The sequence below is a fragment of the Gopherus flavomarginatus genome, chromosome 1 (assembly GCF_025201925.1).
Source record: "Gopherus flavomarginatus isolate rGopFla2 chromosome 1, rGopFla2.mat.asm, whole genome shotgun sequence".
Classification (NCBI taxonomy): Eukaryota; Metazoa; Chordata; order Testudines; family Testudinidae; genus Gopherus; species Gopherus flavomarginatus.
The window spans coordinates 93,571,934-93,585,991 of NC_066617.1; the positions used below are offsets into that span (position 1 = coordinate 93,571,934).

Sequence of the window (14,058 nt, forward strand, 5' to 3'; positions counted from 1 at the left end):
ATTGGGAAGCCTTACTTCACTACTGGGGATAGTGATGGCAATTCTCAAGTCTTGTCTTCATTGGAGATTGGCTCCAGTTACAGCCGCCAGGATAGCCATACCAGCACAGACACATAGGGGAGACAGGCTAAGCTGAAGTTTCCAATTGTGCAGCTTACGCATCCCAGGTTCAATCAGGGACAAGTTCCACAGTTTATAGTGCTCTGCCCATTTAAATTAGGGTTTTTGTACTGGTGGCTGGCATCCGCACAACCCCCCAGCATAGACAAGCCTAAGGATAGAATAGTAAAACACTTGGATAAGTGTCACTCAGTAGAATCAAACCCACACAGCTTCTGTTAGGGAAAACCTTGCCCTTTTGGAAAAAGGTAACAAAATACAATAAATGATAATGGTGACCTGATTGATATAATTTTATTGGATTTTCAAACAGCTTTTGATAAGATCCTTTAAGATCATAAAGGAGAATCAGTAGCAGAAGGTAAGGGACAAAGTCTGGTGGACTAGAAATTGGTTAAGCAATTGAAAATGGTGTTGTAAATGGATGATTTTCAGAAGAGAGAAGGTTTAATAGCAGGCTATCCCAGTAATTACTGTGGTGGCAGAATTGGTTTGTTACACCGCTGATTTGGAAGAGGGAGTTGATGTCGACTGGTGGATAGCACCTAAAGTATGTTTTTAGTTTGGGGGAAAACTCCAGATAAATTCAAACCCACAGGGGAATCAGGAATCTTGATGGCAGAGGAAATTCACCTTAAATAAATGTAAAGTAACATGCACAGGCAAAAAGTAGCCTCCACTTCTTGTTTATGCCAGTGTACTTTGAAGATATGGGATTCTCCAAGGTAAATGACTTGGGAAACATTGATGCTAGTTTAAAGATATCTGCTGCTGGGTTCGGAGGCAATGAAAAAGGAAATGGCATGCTTGGTGCACTACAAAGGGGATGAGCAAATACAGAACATAAGTGGTGATATTGTACTGAAAAATTGTCTGCTCTTATTTGGAACATTGTGTCCAGACCTGTCCACTTTAAGAAAGATAGAACTCAGCTTCAAAAGCCAGAGAGACAAGCAAGATGGTTAGAAAACTCAGGAGTTTACATATGATGCAAGAGAGCCAAATCTAGGATTATATAGCATAGAAGGAGAAGAGTGAAAGGGGACTTGAGCTGAACTATTAAAGGTTAAGAAGGGTTTAGTAAAAACTGGCCAGTGACTCTTTCTCACACTGGCCTATAATAAGGGAACAAGGAGTAATGTGATAAAAGTAATGTCTTACACATCATATATTCAGTCTGTGAAACTTACTACTGCAGGCGGTCAGACCGCCAAAAACTGTTGATGGATTTTAGAAGGTCTGGATAATTTTATGACTGCTAATACAAATGTGTAGTGGTGCATGCTAAGGAAAGGGTAATAAAATGTCAGGCTGCATTATGGTAAACTGATTACCATATGACTCAGACAGGAATTTCCCCCTGTTGTTTATGGCACTGAAGAATTGCTTAGGAGCACTGTGGTTATTTTCCCCTCCTCTGATATATCGGCAAATGGTTGCTGCCAGTCAAGGATTATGCTTGGTGAATTAAAAGCCTGATCTGGTTTGGCAAATCCTGTGTTAATAGAAGTGAGATGAGTGTCTATCGAGGGAAAATGACCTGAAAGTGTGTGCATTGTCTTGCTCGATATTCCATGCTTTTCCGGTCACTGTTACTTTCTCAATATTCACAGCCAGCCTGCCCCTGGCTACTTCAATGCTGACCAAACCCTGGACTTCATGGTACAGGCTCAGAGCAATGACAATGTGAAAAAGGTAAATCCTGGGAAAGTTACCACTTGGGGAGGACTGTGGTGGGACAGAAGAGAGGGCAGGGTATGTGCTAGCTGTAAGGTGCCTAGTCTCTGCCGTAATCATCTGTCTCTTCCCATTTCCATGGCTTATGGTGCTCACGTTGTGTCCCCCTCCTTGTTTTCAGATACTGGTGGTAGATGGTAAATCAGGCCTCCCTGTTTGGAGCTACGATCTCCCGTGTCACATGCAGGAATCTGATGCACTGTCAGTGATGACTTTGGAGAAGAAATCTGTTTTTCTCTTCTGGGCTGACGAAATGCAGCCTGCACTACAAAACTTGGTAAGCGAGAGCCATGTTCCCACTTGGAAGCTTTCTGCCTGAGGAGTATTCAGTCTCTCCCCTTTTTCTTAGTTCTTCTTCAATTACAATGTTACTGAACTTAAAACCTTCCATATGGGATGGATGGTGAGATGGAGTGGTCTCTTGGTTCTAAATTCTGAAGTGTGCATGTGCATACACACAGTCTGTTTTTAAATCTACAGCTAGATTATTAATATTTTTGTAGGCTCCTCATAAATGTGAGTTCCCCTGTTGAACCGTTCAGGTCCACACTGTCATTGATAATGATGTGGAACGCAATCAAGACCCCTTATGTATTAGTTTTTGACATGGGAGACAAGGTGAGAATAAAGTGTATGTAGGCCAAGAGGGAGAACAGAAGTGAAGGAAATGCATTTTTGATGCTGTTACACAAACCCACATCTACATGAGGAGGAATAACATCATGAAATCTTCCACCTGTCTAAGGTCCGGTAAAGTCAGCCATCACCATGGTATCTGAGTGAAGGGAGAGAATAAGTGTGCAAGGCCTTCAAGTCAGTTCTGTTTGTATTCTGCAGTGATTGTTTATAGCAGTTGAGTCTCACCCCCTAGTAGTTGTAGCTAATGGCTGCAGGGCTTGCTGTATGTCTAAGGGAGAAAGCAGTGAGAGAGCTCTGTGGGATGCTGCAGAAGCCTTTCCTAGCCCGAGTGTCACTGGGACAGTGTGCCATTGGGCTCCCTTCTAAGAATACAGTGTTCCTAAGCCCAGAACTCTTTTTGTGTGTGTGTGCGCGCGCGTGTGCATGCGCGTTCAGCTAAACGTGTGTTTTCCAGGAACTCCAGGGCTTAGCTTCCATAATCACTTAAACTAGCATTCCACAGCTTGGTGAGCAGGCTGCTAGACTGGTCCAGGAGAGGGGAGAGCAGTGCAGAGAACTAGTAGAGTCAAAAAAAAGCTGCATGATCTTGGATCAAAACCACAGCCTTCACTTGCACCTGTGACAGTTCTTACTGGAGACAGCCCCATGAAGAGCTTGCATGAACGAGCTTAGACAGCAGCCTGCGAGGCCAAGCCTCCCTTTTCTGCTATTCAGCATGCTTGCATGAGCAGGTGGAGCCTGGCACTAGGAAGGCACCAATGGAGGGCAACGCCCAAGAGAATATAGCTTTCTGGATGGAGGCTGGCAAGGGAGGAAAAGAACAAGAGCAAAAAGAATTTTAAAAATGTAAAGCAAAAAATAGACAGGACAAGAAAGGGGAAAAAAGAACAGAGAGAGGGATGAGAAATGTGCCAGGGCATGGCATGAAGGGACATAGGGATGGGAGGAGGAGTGCCTCACAAAAGGGGTTCTAGCTAAAGAAAATTAATAACTGCTGCATTATGGCTTCTACAGAGCCGCCTTTCAGGGCAGGCAGTAGCCTACAGGAGCCTGTGGACAACTTGCTCTCTGAAGAAGGGATTCTTGTTTGCTCTAGTGACTTGTTCTCCTAGGAGCTGGGCTTACATTAGTCCCTGCCCACTGGATGGTTGTGCCAGTTCCTGTAGCTTCTGTTGCATTTGCAAAGTCTCACCTGCCACCCCTTTGCCTCACAGCGTTGGTCCCAGTCCCCTCAGCTAGTTCACCAGCTTTCCCTGGCTGGAGGAGAGATGGGTTCTTAAAATGTTTCTTTCTTTTGCCTATCTCCTCCCTCGGCATTTGTCCATAGAGAAGCTGCTTGGGCTCACACATTATTCTAGACATCCTCCAGGGGCTCCTTTCCATACTGAGAAAGAGCATTTTCCATTTGGGGACAGCTGCTGTGGAGGAGCTGTGCAATCCAAGGGGAGACTGGCTGAGAGAAAACATTGTGGGAGACCTCATGTGTGAATGGTTCTCTCTCAGGAGCAGGAGAGCCCATCCTGGAGAATAACAGAGCTTTTTATGGCAGCAGGTCATAGATGATTTCTGTAGCTCATGCCAGTCAGTGTAAAATGGGAGTTCTCAGCAAATGGAGCCTCCTTCCAAAGCAGGAGTTGTGGAGGATGTAGCCATCCCTTTTCTGCCTTTCTTTTCGATAGGAGCCTGGCCCAAGAAACAAGCGTCCAGGGCTACACCACCTCTACCTCCTGCACCCTACCTTTCCTACCCTCCTTTTGGACCTCACCAATGTAACAGACACAGTGACTGCTTCAGCCAGTAAGTATGCAAGGGCATGGGGTGCTTCTTAGTCTCATCTCAAAGGGAAACTGAGGAAAACCAAATGGATGTTAAAAACCCTACCCTGTTCTGAAGGAGAAGTTGGCTGTGAGATGGTCTGGGGTCTTGCTATGCTTCAGAATAAGCAGGACCCTCGTGTCCACCAAGTTTAGGCCAGCCACAGAAAATCAGTGAAAACTGCCAGTAGGATTCAATTCCCACTCCTTCTCTCTTGTCCAACACCAGGTCTATAGGTTGACAAGTAGAAAACTCACCAAATCACTCTTAACAAATGATAAACACTAAGGGCCTGATTCTGGTCTCCCTCTGGTTTTACTTTGGAGTAGATCCATTGATTTCCATTATTATTTACCTCAGTTCAAGGGGAATCACACCCAATCATCTTGCTGCCTCCAATACTGTGCCCAAGGCAATCACATATTCTGTGCTATGTGGTAGAACCTGCTCCGCTTCCTCCTCGTTTGTTTGAAGAGGTGGTTGAAAATTGAGTACTTTGTTTAAATATTAGTTTTTCCTTTGATGGTTAATCTGGATTTGCCTCCATACAAAATTCCACAATCAGAAAAGTGGAATGTGGGAGTTTAAATTAATCTCTTAAGAGCATCAGCTTGACACCCAAGGGAGCATACCAGACCAGTTGGACCATTGGCCTGGCTGGTGTGGCAGGAGGCAAGATACGGGATTAGATGAACTGGCATTGAATCTGGTGTGCCAGGAGGTGGGGCCCAGTGCTAGACATGCCACAACCAAGTCTGCTGTGGTGTAATGGTTCTAATATTCACAGCACTGCTGAAATAAATGGCTGCCTTGAAAGTAAGTGTAAATTCGTTGTTAGAGCAGGGAATTGGAGACGATGGTTCCTGGGTTTTGTTCAGATTATTCTATTCATTATGAGGCTTTGGACAAGTCTGTTACCCTCCATCCCTTTATGCCCATTTCCCTATCTGTAAAATGAATAAAATGTCTACTGACCTGAAGAAGAGCTCTGTGTAAGCTCAAAAGCTTGTCTCTGTCATCAGCAGAAGCTCGTCCAATAAAAGATATTACCTCACCCACCTTGTCTCTCTAAAATGCCTACTTCCAGGAGTACAGAGGGTTCATGTTTGTAAGGTGCCTTAAGATTTGGGAATGAGAGGCTCTTTAGAAGTGTATTACATTATGCAAGTATGGGTAGCTGCCAGCGTGAGACTCAGAAATGCCAGTTGAGTCACAAACTTCATATTCTGATCTGCATTGCCATTTATTTCCACTGCAGATTTTCACCTTTGAGATTTTTGAACAGAATGATCCAAATTTATATGTGACTAAAGATCCACAGTCCTTACGTAGGGTCTGTCTACACTGCAGTCAGAGGTGTGACTGCAGCACATGTAGACATACCTGAGCTAGCTCTGATCCAGCTAGCTCCAGCACCAGTAGCAATGAAACCATGGCAGCATAAACTGAACAGCCTGGTTTGGGGCCCTGAGTATGTACTCAAGAGGCTAGCCTGTGCTACCACTGCTGTTGTTATTGGAACCAATTAGATCAAAGCTAGCTTGGGTATGTCTACATGCGCTTCAGTCACATCTCTGATTCCAGTGTAGACAGACTCTCACCCAGACATGACTCTCACTGAAGTCAGTGGGAATCTTGGTTGAGTGAAGACTATAAACTTTTGCCTGAAGACTATAAGCTTTTTTTTGCCTGAAGGGTGTAATTTTCTCAGTTTTCACCAGTATTTTCTCTCCCTTTCTTATCAATCAGTTGGAATTAACGATCTCCAAAAAGATGCATTTTACATCACCATGACAACGAGCCCGACTTCCGAAAATCAGCCGGCCCTGCTGTTGGTCAGCAAGCTGGGCCTGCGGTGGGCCATGCTCGCTCAGAGCCGAATGGTGCCACTGATGGAGACCACCCCAAAAATCAGCCGTGGGGAAGTGAGGAGATTCCTCTCCAGGCTGAAGTTTATTGATTTTCCTCACAAGGTGAGACAGTTCAGAGGGAATCCTTTGCTAAATCACAGGGGACAGACGGGGCAGTGCCCCTCCCCTCATGGACAAGGATCGGGGATCTTTCTGCGCTGGCATTTGCAGGATGCCATCCCTTTGAGCATAAATTGAGTGAACTGTCAGGGCATGCAGATGCTTTGGTAGTTAGGACATGACAGTTGGACTGGAGGAATCTTGGGAGCAGGACATGGACAGGGGATGGTAGCTGGGGAGGGGCAGAAGGGCACTGGGAAACATGGGGAAGGCAGGGGTCCTCTGTCTGGATTTTGGGCTAGTAGAGTCCTGGCTGATGACTTTTCTCTCTTTCTCCAGTTCTAGCATGTTAGCCCATCAGGTTTCAATAGCCAGGTGGACGTGTGATCTGGGTGAGGCACGGGGAGCTGCTCGGCGATTCCTCAGGACGTCCGCTGTGCCCGGGGAGTGGGGACTGAGCACTCTGTCCCCCTGTTTGCTGTGGAATGGCAGGGCCAGATTTGCCATTGTGAGACGCCACCACTGGAAGCAACTGTTTGTGACCCTTTCCCCCCCACACACCTGCCTGCGTGCTTCCTTCCGGGTAACATGGCAATGAGAAGGCAGAGAGATAGAGCTGTGAATAGAAATGTGTATATTTTTGTATGTTTAATTTATGAACTGGTTCCATGAAGCTCCCATTTGTGTCCAACCAGCATTTCCTGTCATTCTGCACTAATCTCTGTATTTTTGTAGTGGAGCCTCTGCCTGGCTCATGTATGGCAGGGCTCCGCCAGCTGTCCTACCTCTTTATTTTACAGTCACCAGGGCACTCCCCTTTTCCATGTCCAGTTCCCAGTCTCCTGAACCGTCCAGCTCTCTGTGACCTTGGCAGGTTGGGAATGTGCGCTGCAGAGGAGAAAGGTTCCACGCTCCCATTCCAATTGCCCTTCCCAACCGGGTTGAAGTGGTTGGTGGAGAGGCTCCCCATTCCTGGTCGCCCTTTCCCCTTGCTTTGTTTGCAGGCCCAGAGCTCCATAGAAACATGCCCAGTATTCACAAGAACATCACATCATTTGTATCCCAAAGCAAATTTGTTACCTGAAGCGGGCCAGATCGCTGGTACAGATGAGTGCAGCCACTTTGTGCGGTGCCTCAGGCAGACTCTAGCCTGGATGTGACCCCAGGAATATCTCACCAATGTGAAGTGGTTCCTCAGATGGTGTAGATGCTTTTCTGCACCCCCCTGCTTCTTGCATAGGAGGAGGGGCTGGAGGCAAGAGGTGGAGCCAGGAGACCCTGAACTGATCCCCAGCTGCAGTTTTGGTCCTTTGTGGCCATCACCAGGTGGCATAAGTTAGAATAGCCAGAAGGCTGCTCTGACTTAATAGTGGGGGCCTGTGCTACTCACAGCTGCCCCAGAATCAAGAGAGGGTTACGGTGGCCTTTATATTATCACTCTCCCCCTGACCTCCCAGTGCAAAAGCCAAAAGCCAGATCTGTCCCCAGTATGTTTTAATTCTTTGAAATGTAACCTCTGTGTCTCAGGGCATGCAATGGCCTGTGCTCTGATTCTGGAGTGTGTCTGTAAAGCCTCCTGTGATATAGTGACAACACCTTCTTGGTAACGTCTGGCCCCTACTGACTCTCCCCACTGCAGGGTGCCCTCTTATAGGAACTGGTTTCCCAGCATGCCTCTCTCGGGCTGGCCCTTTACATTTGGCAGAGCCAAGCAGCTATAGCCCTAAAGTGGCCAATTGGCTGCTGCTTGGTGATAGCTGCTTGGTGCTTTTTTCTCTTCTCCAGCTAGTATGTCCCCTTTGTTTTCCTCCAGTTCTTCTTTTCTTAGTGCTGAGGAGAGGGCACAGCTTGGCAGCTCCTTTTAAAAGGGCACATGAACCATGAGTGTGGTTGGTTCTATACCCTGGGCTCTTGGCCCAGCTCCTCACTGCTTGTTTCTCTTGCTCTATCTCTCTCTCTCCAGTGAAATGCTTCTGTGCAGCCTCTTCAGGGGTAGCTGCAACCCCGAGGCTGGGCCTTGGGCCTTTCCTTATTAATGCCAGAGCCTTTGAACAGTTTGTATATGTTTAATGGTATTTGTGTGTAAATAGCTTTGTAAATATTAGCACAACTGTAGCAAGGGGCTCTGGTCCTGGCACCTACCTGGCCTCTACTCTCTTCTAGCTGGGTGTGGTGTTTATATGTGTTGGTTGGTTTGTAAATCGGGCTGGCTGGTGGTGGCTGAATGTCTAAGTACCAGTAGGCACGTTAGGAAAAGGGATGTGCTTTCTCTCCCTCCCACCCCTTTGCTGGGAAAGGCTGGTGAGTCACTACCCGAAGGAGTAATTCCCCTGAGGTGCTTCCTTAAACTCCTAGGCCTGATAGTCAGTGTCCAGTGATGCTAGCTCCCCCATAATGTGAATTTCTCCCCTGCATTCCCACTGTGAATAAAGACTATGTCTGTATATTGTTGGGAACTGTGAACTGCAGTGAAACAAATAAATATCATGTACAACATCCCCTTTGTGTTTGACCCTTGTTTTCCTTAGCCTGGAAAGGAGACTCCTTTTTGTTACAGGACAGGCTCCCTTGAGGGCATTTGGGGAGCGAAGAGTGAGCAGGAACTTACCACTGCCCCTCTGAGGGGACTCTGTGGGAACGAAATGGACAGAGGTCCTGAAGGAGGAAAGAATGGAGCAAGGAGCATAGACGAGAACCCCAAAGAGAAGGGGGTTGGGTGCACAGTGTGTAGAAGGGAACCTCAGAGGGGACGGGAGCAGACAGGACTTGGCTGGAGGTGATGGATACCACAGGTGATGGGTGCTTTAAAAGGGGGATTGGTGGGCGGAGGAGGGAAGAGGTGACTGGAAAGTGAGTGGGGAATGAGACCCTCTTTCTATCCCTGTTCCAGTGGGAAACTCCTGGTTTGAAGCGATTTCTCTGGCTGTTCTGGGGGAGGGTCTGGAGCCAGTTTAACTCAAAAGGAGTTTAACTGTAAAATCCAAAAGGGCCAGACATGACGTTCTCTAGCCCACTGAGTGTTTTGAAAAATGGGAACCATTTCAAGTTGTGTGGCAAATGGAGCTGGGCATACATAGCCCAAAGCCTCAGGGGTTTATTAACATGGAAGTCAAAATGGCGTGATGAGAAGGAAAGTTCCAGACTCTCACCATTATAATTGCTGACAGCGGGTACTGTCCCCACTGCGTGAGCCCTTTCCATTTTTGTGGTACTGATGGCATTGAAATGGCTCCATAGCACCCCTGTGGCAGCACAGGAGCCCCAGGATACAGGTGGCATAACAGTTTCCAGTGGAAATGGCCTGTGCGTTTACCATTCACAACTGGCATGGTAACATTGCTCTCAATAGAGCAGACCAGCTCCAGTAGCACAAGCCACTGATGTTCCTGTAAATGTCCCTGCAGTGCTGCCCAAAGACATTGATAACAGTCACCACATGCCTTTTCCTCCTCCCAGCACCCCACAAGTGTTAAAGAAAGGAACCAGAACACCAGAGAACTTGATAACAATGATACTAGTATTTGGTTCAGACCTCCATCTCCCTACCACTTCCCAAACAGCCTACTCCCCCCTCCCTAACAGTGATCTTCTTCCATGGACTGTCCCAAGACCTCATCTAGCTCCAGTCCAGGTTCCTGCTGTAGCACCTTCTGTTGCAGCTCAGAGTAAAAGTCGACCCCCTCTGAGATGGAGTGGAGAGACTTGTCTCGCTGCTGGTAGTAGCTGCTCATCTGCTCCCTGTGCTGCTGCTGCGGCATGAAGCACTGATGGTGCTGTGACTGGTCCTTGAAGCTCCCATCATAGCCTTTGATATGGTTACGCTTGAATTCCAGCACGGTCTTGGTGTAAGTGTTGAGGGTGGTAACAGCAGAGGCCATGCAGCAGGTGAAGGAGGCCCAGGCCATGCTATGAGAGAGGAAGGAGAACAGCACATGCAGTGAGGATCTTAATAAAGTCTTCCATTGTCAGAGAAGTATGATGGGGTCAAGAAATGAACTAGATGCATTGCAAGGAGCTAATGGCCTTCTGGAACACCAAGCAGAGGCCACTAATTGGGGATGGACATCAACTAGATAGACCAGAGCTGTAGCCCAGACCCAAACCATTCTAGCCCTTGAGCTTTATCCTGCCTCCGTTACCCTTCCCTTTCCCCTGAACGATGGAGTAAAATGTTGCTAGATCCATAACATATGGTAGAGAAAGAGATGGGGGCAAATGCCAGAAAGAAAAAAAAATGGATGCCTCGAGAGAAAATGACTGGAGGACGCTGGAAAATTTGCATCTGGAAAGTATGATAACAAGGCAGACCCCTTAGAGTAATAGGCTAGCCAGGGAGAGCCTGAGTATCTTGTTCATTTTGTAGTTGTCAGTTACATTAACCACTCTCTATGGCACCTGTTGGACACTTTGTTTTGTCTTGTTTTCAAATAGCTTTTGATATGGTCTTTGCATAGGATCATTACCAAAGGAAAATAACCCTTCACATTCAAGTTAGCCAATATTACGTACATGGCAAAAAAAAACCCTAAAAATAAAAAACTTTTCATATGTATCTAGGTTTAAAACTGCAGGATTTTCCAAGGAATAAATACTCAGGACTCATCATAGATCACTGAGGATACTGCCCAGCGTGCAAGTGCAGTTAAAATGAAAAATGGCATTTTGGAGAACATCATAATAGAACAATGTTAATCATTTGTGTTCAGTTTTGATCACATTATTGTAAGACAGAGCTGAGACTAAGAAGCTCCACATCAGCAGCAAGGCTTGCAAGATGAAATATGTAAATAAGATTATTTAGAGTGGCAGAAGGGAGGGACTTGATCAGAGAAGAGGTTAAGAAGGGCACAGTGAAAACTGATCAGGCCATCTTTTTTTATACTGTCCCATACTTTGACCTGGGATTGATTTGTAGTCCCTTGAAGTTAATGGCAAGTAAACTTAAAACCAATGCAAAAAATACTTCACACAGTAACCAGACAGTCAGTGGAATACAATGCAGCCAGAGGTCCAAAGCCAAACGTTACAACTAGATTTAATAAGGCCTGGATCACCAAAAATGTAGTTCTGCTCATCTAATCTCATGCTTCAAGCTATTAGCTGATCACTGTCTGGGTCAGGAAAGAACCTTCCTGCTTCCCTTCTAAGCCTGCAACATAGCACCGTTAGCCAGATGCTTTTATTGGAGTTCTGTGTTCCTCTAAAGCACTAGGTATTTGCCACTGCTAGAAGAAGGATCCTAAATTTAATGCATCAGTGGTCTGGTCAAGTCTGAAAGGTTTTGTGTTCTGGTTTTGTCCCTCAATCCCAGAATTTCCCAACACCTCTTTGAGCCACACCCACAGACCCACACAACACCAATATTGAGTCTACATGTTGTCTAGCGCAATGCCTATGTTCCTCTTAAATAGGTGGCTCCTGTTATCCTGTGGAAGAGACAGTGTTCCCTCTGACTTATGACTGTATACGGACAATAGAGAGCAGTAGACACTGTGCTCAGTATCTTGGACGCACCAGTACCAGCTTCCTTAATGCATGTTTGCTACACTTATAAGGATCTTCTTGCACTGTGCATAAATGTGATGGAACTTTATAGAGCCGTCATGATGCTGTATATGGAGAAGTATGTTGGATTTAGCATTAAGGTGGCTATGGTCAGGACTACAGACTCCTAACTGCACAAAAAATCTTATACTGACTGATGTGAGCAACAGGAAGACCACATAGAAGGCAGCAGTGGAGACAGATTGTGAAACCACAGGAGAAGAGGGATTCTGGTGAATCATTTCAACAGAGCGCCAGGCACTGTAGTATCTAGGCACGAGTTTACAGACAAAATGCAAAACAACACCTAAACCATCTACATTGGTGGGTTCAGATGGCCATGTGGGATGTGATGGGAGGCTGAGCCCTAAGCTTGCCGCTGTTTATATGAAAATGTGGGAGCGTGTTAGTTTTATGAGCAAACCATGATGAAATGGAGAGGATGGATGAATCCAATTCTAGAGAAACACCTGGTAGTGAAGGTCAGGGCACTTTAGCCCACAACTCTAGATGGTCGTCAGATCTCACAAACTCAGCAGGATTGCGCCTGGTTGGTATTTACATGGACTATGCAGGGAACATTGGAAAATTAATTTGGGGATGCTTGCCCCTTTGATTCAGTACTAAGCCTCTGCCCTAGCATGCTCTCAGGGGGCACTGTGCTGCTGGAGAAGTTGACTTTTAAGCTATGTCTGCACTATGAACTAGGGGTATGATTTCCCTGCTCATGTACACATACTTGTACTAACTCTGATTGTGCTATTGTGAGTATAAATAACCGTGTAGCCACAGCAGCACTGGCAGCAGCAACAGAGGCATGACTGAACTGTGCTGAGTACATACCCACCAGTTTCAGGTGGGTCTGTACGCACGGCGCAAGCCTGTCACTGCTACAGATACCAGTACTACCGTGGCTACACTGCTATTTATACTCGCACTAGTTCTCATTGCACTAGAGTGACTGTGTACATGAGCAAGGAAATCATACCTCTACCTCGTAGCATAGACATAGCCTTAACTATAAATACGTGTAAAGGAGAGACCTTCACAATACAGTCATTAAAGGCCCCATGGCACCTTTTGAAAGCTAGCCAGTTCCTGGCCAAATGTCAGTTTGAATAATTACATTTAGTTTCTGTTCATTCCCCTGGCAGTCTCAGGTGGACAGTGTCCTTTTCTTTTCCTAAAAGGACAATTTAGGCTGACTACCAGAAGACATTTGGTAATCATAGAAATGAAATGTAGGGCTGAAAGAGACCTCAAGAGATCATCTAATCCAGCCCTGCACTGAGGCAGAGCCATGTAAACCTAGACATGTAACCTGTTCTTACAAACCTCCAGTGGTGAGAAATCCATGACCGCCCTTGGTAGCCTATTTAACTACCCTTATAGTTAGAAAGCTTTCCTAATATCTAACCTAAACCTCCCTTGCAGCAGATTAAGCCCATGACTTCTTGGCCTACATCCAGTGGACATTGAGAACAATTGACCACTTTACATATTTAAAGACTGTCATCAGGTCCCCTCTCAGTCTTCATTTCTTAAGACTAACCATGCCCAGTTTTGTGTTAAGTTTCCTGATAGGTCAGGTTGAAATAGGGAGGCCTATTAAACTCTAGGATAGTTTCTCAAGGTAAGGAGTGGAAGCTCCATATCTTGGTTCATTTAAAACTGGACTGGACAAAACTCTGGGGAATATGTGTGTCAGGGAGCAATCCTGCATTGAGTCAGGGGAGTGGACAGGATGTGACCTAGCTGGGCATCCTCCATCCCAGCTCTATTATGTTAACCGTGTGAGGCAAGGGTTGAGGCAAACACCTAAGGATGACAGAGAAGCAGCACTGGGCAAGCCATATTGGAGCTGTCTTCAGGGGTAAGGGGGCTAAGTAGGGGGGGTTGCTGGAGAGGTGGAATGTGACTGAAGCTTACAGCCATAGGGATGTGAAAAGCCTGACAGTTCACGTACTAGAAAGCCCAGCCATAGTCCCACGAGTGCGGTCTCCAGTCCTCTGGCCCCAGATTGACAGTCGCCTGGAAGACTTGTGAGTACATCATGTGAGCCACCATCCCCAGCAGGCCTAAAGCAAGAGGACAGGAAGGCAAAATTGTCACAGTGGAGGCCAGGGCCAGCTGATTTGTTCTTCCATCTAGGAACTAAGGCTTAAAACCAAATTCATCCTTCGGCTCGGCAGGTTCAGCAGCTAAGGCATCTCCACCCTTGGGCCCTGTTCCC

At 46.4% G+C, this 14,058-nt stretch overlaps 2 protein-coding genes across 4 annotated transcripts in view; one reads left to right on the plus strand and one right to left on the minus strand.

Annotated features, from left to right (window-relative positions):
- FAM234B (family with sequence similarity 234 member B) overlaps positions 1–8,777 on the plus strand; it is a 32,337-nt gene extending 23,560 nt beyond the window's left edge. Inside the window, exons 9-13 of the mRNA XM_050953973.1 lie at positions 1,734–1,815; positions 1,979–2,134; positions 4,176–4,293; positions 6,061–6,284; positions 6,621–8,777. Coding sequence (XP_050809930.1) covers positions 1,734–1,815; positions 1,979–2,134; positions 4,176–4,293; positions 6,061–6,284; positions 6,621–6,626 — 586 coding nt within the window. The 3' untranslated portion in view covers positions 6,627–8,777. The remainder of the gene's footprint in view (positions 1–1,733; positions 1,816–1,978; positions 2,135–4,175; positions 4,294–6,060; positions 6,285–6,620) is intronic.
- An 873-nt stretch (positions 8,778–9,650) lies between these two features.
- The window catches only part of GSG1 (germ cell associated 1), a 30,794-nt gene continuing 26,386 nt past the window's right edge, over positions 9,651–14,058 (minus strand). For all 3 annotated transcript variants that reach the window (XM_050954717.1, XM_050954733.1, XM_050954726.1), the window contains 2 exons: positions 13,792–13,903; positions 9,651–10,187 (listed from right to left, as the gene is read on the minus strand). In XM_050954717.1, coding sequence (XP_050810674.1) covers positions 9,857–10,187; positions 13,792–13,903 — 443 coding nt within the window. In that variant the 3' untranslated portion in view covers positions 9,651–9,856. The remainder of the gene's footprint in view (positions 10,188–13,791; positions 13,904–14,058) is intronic.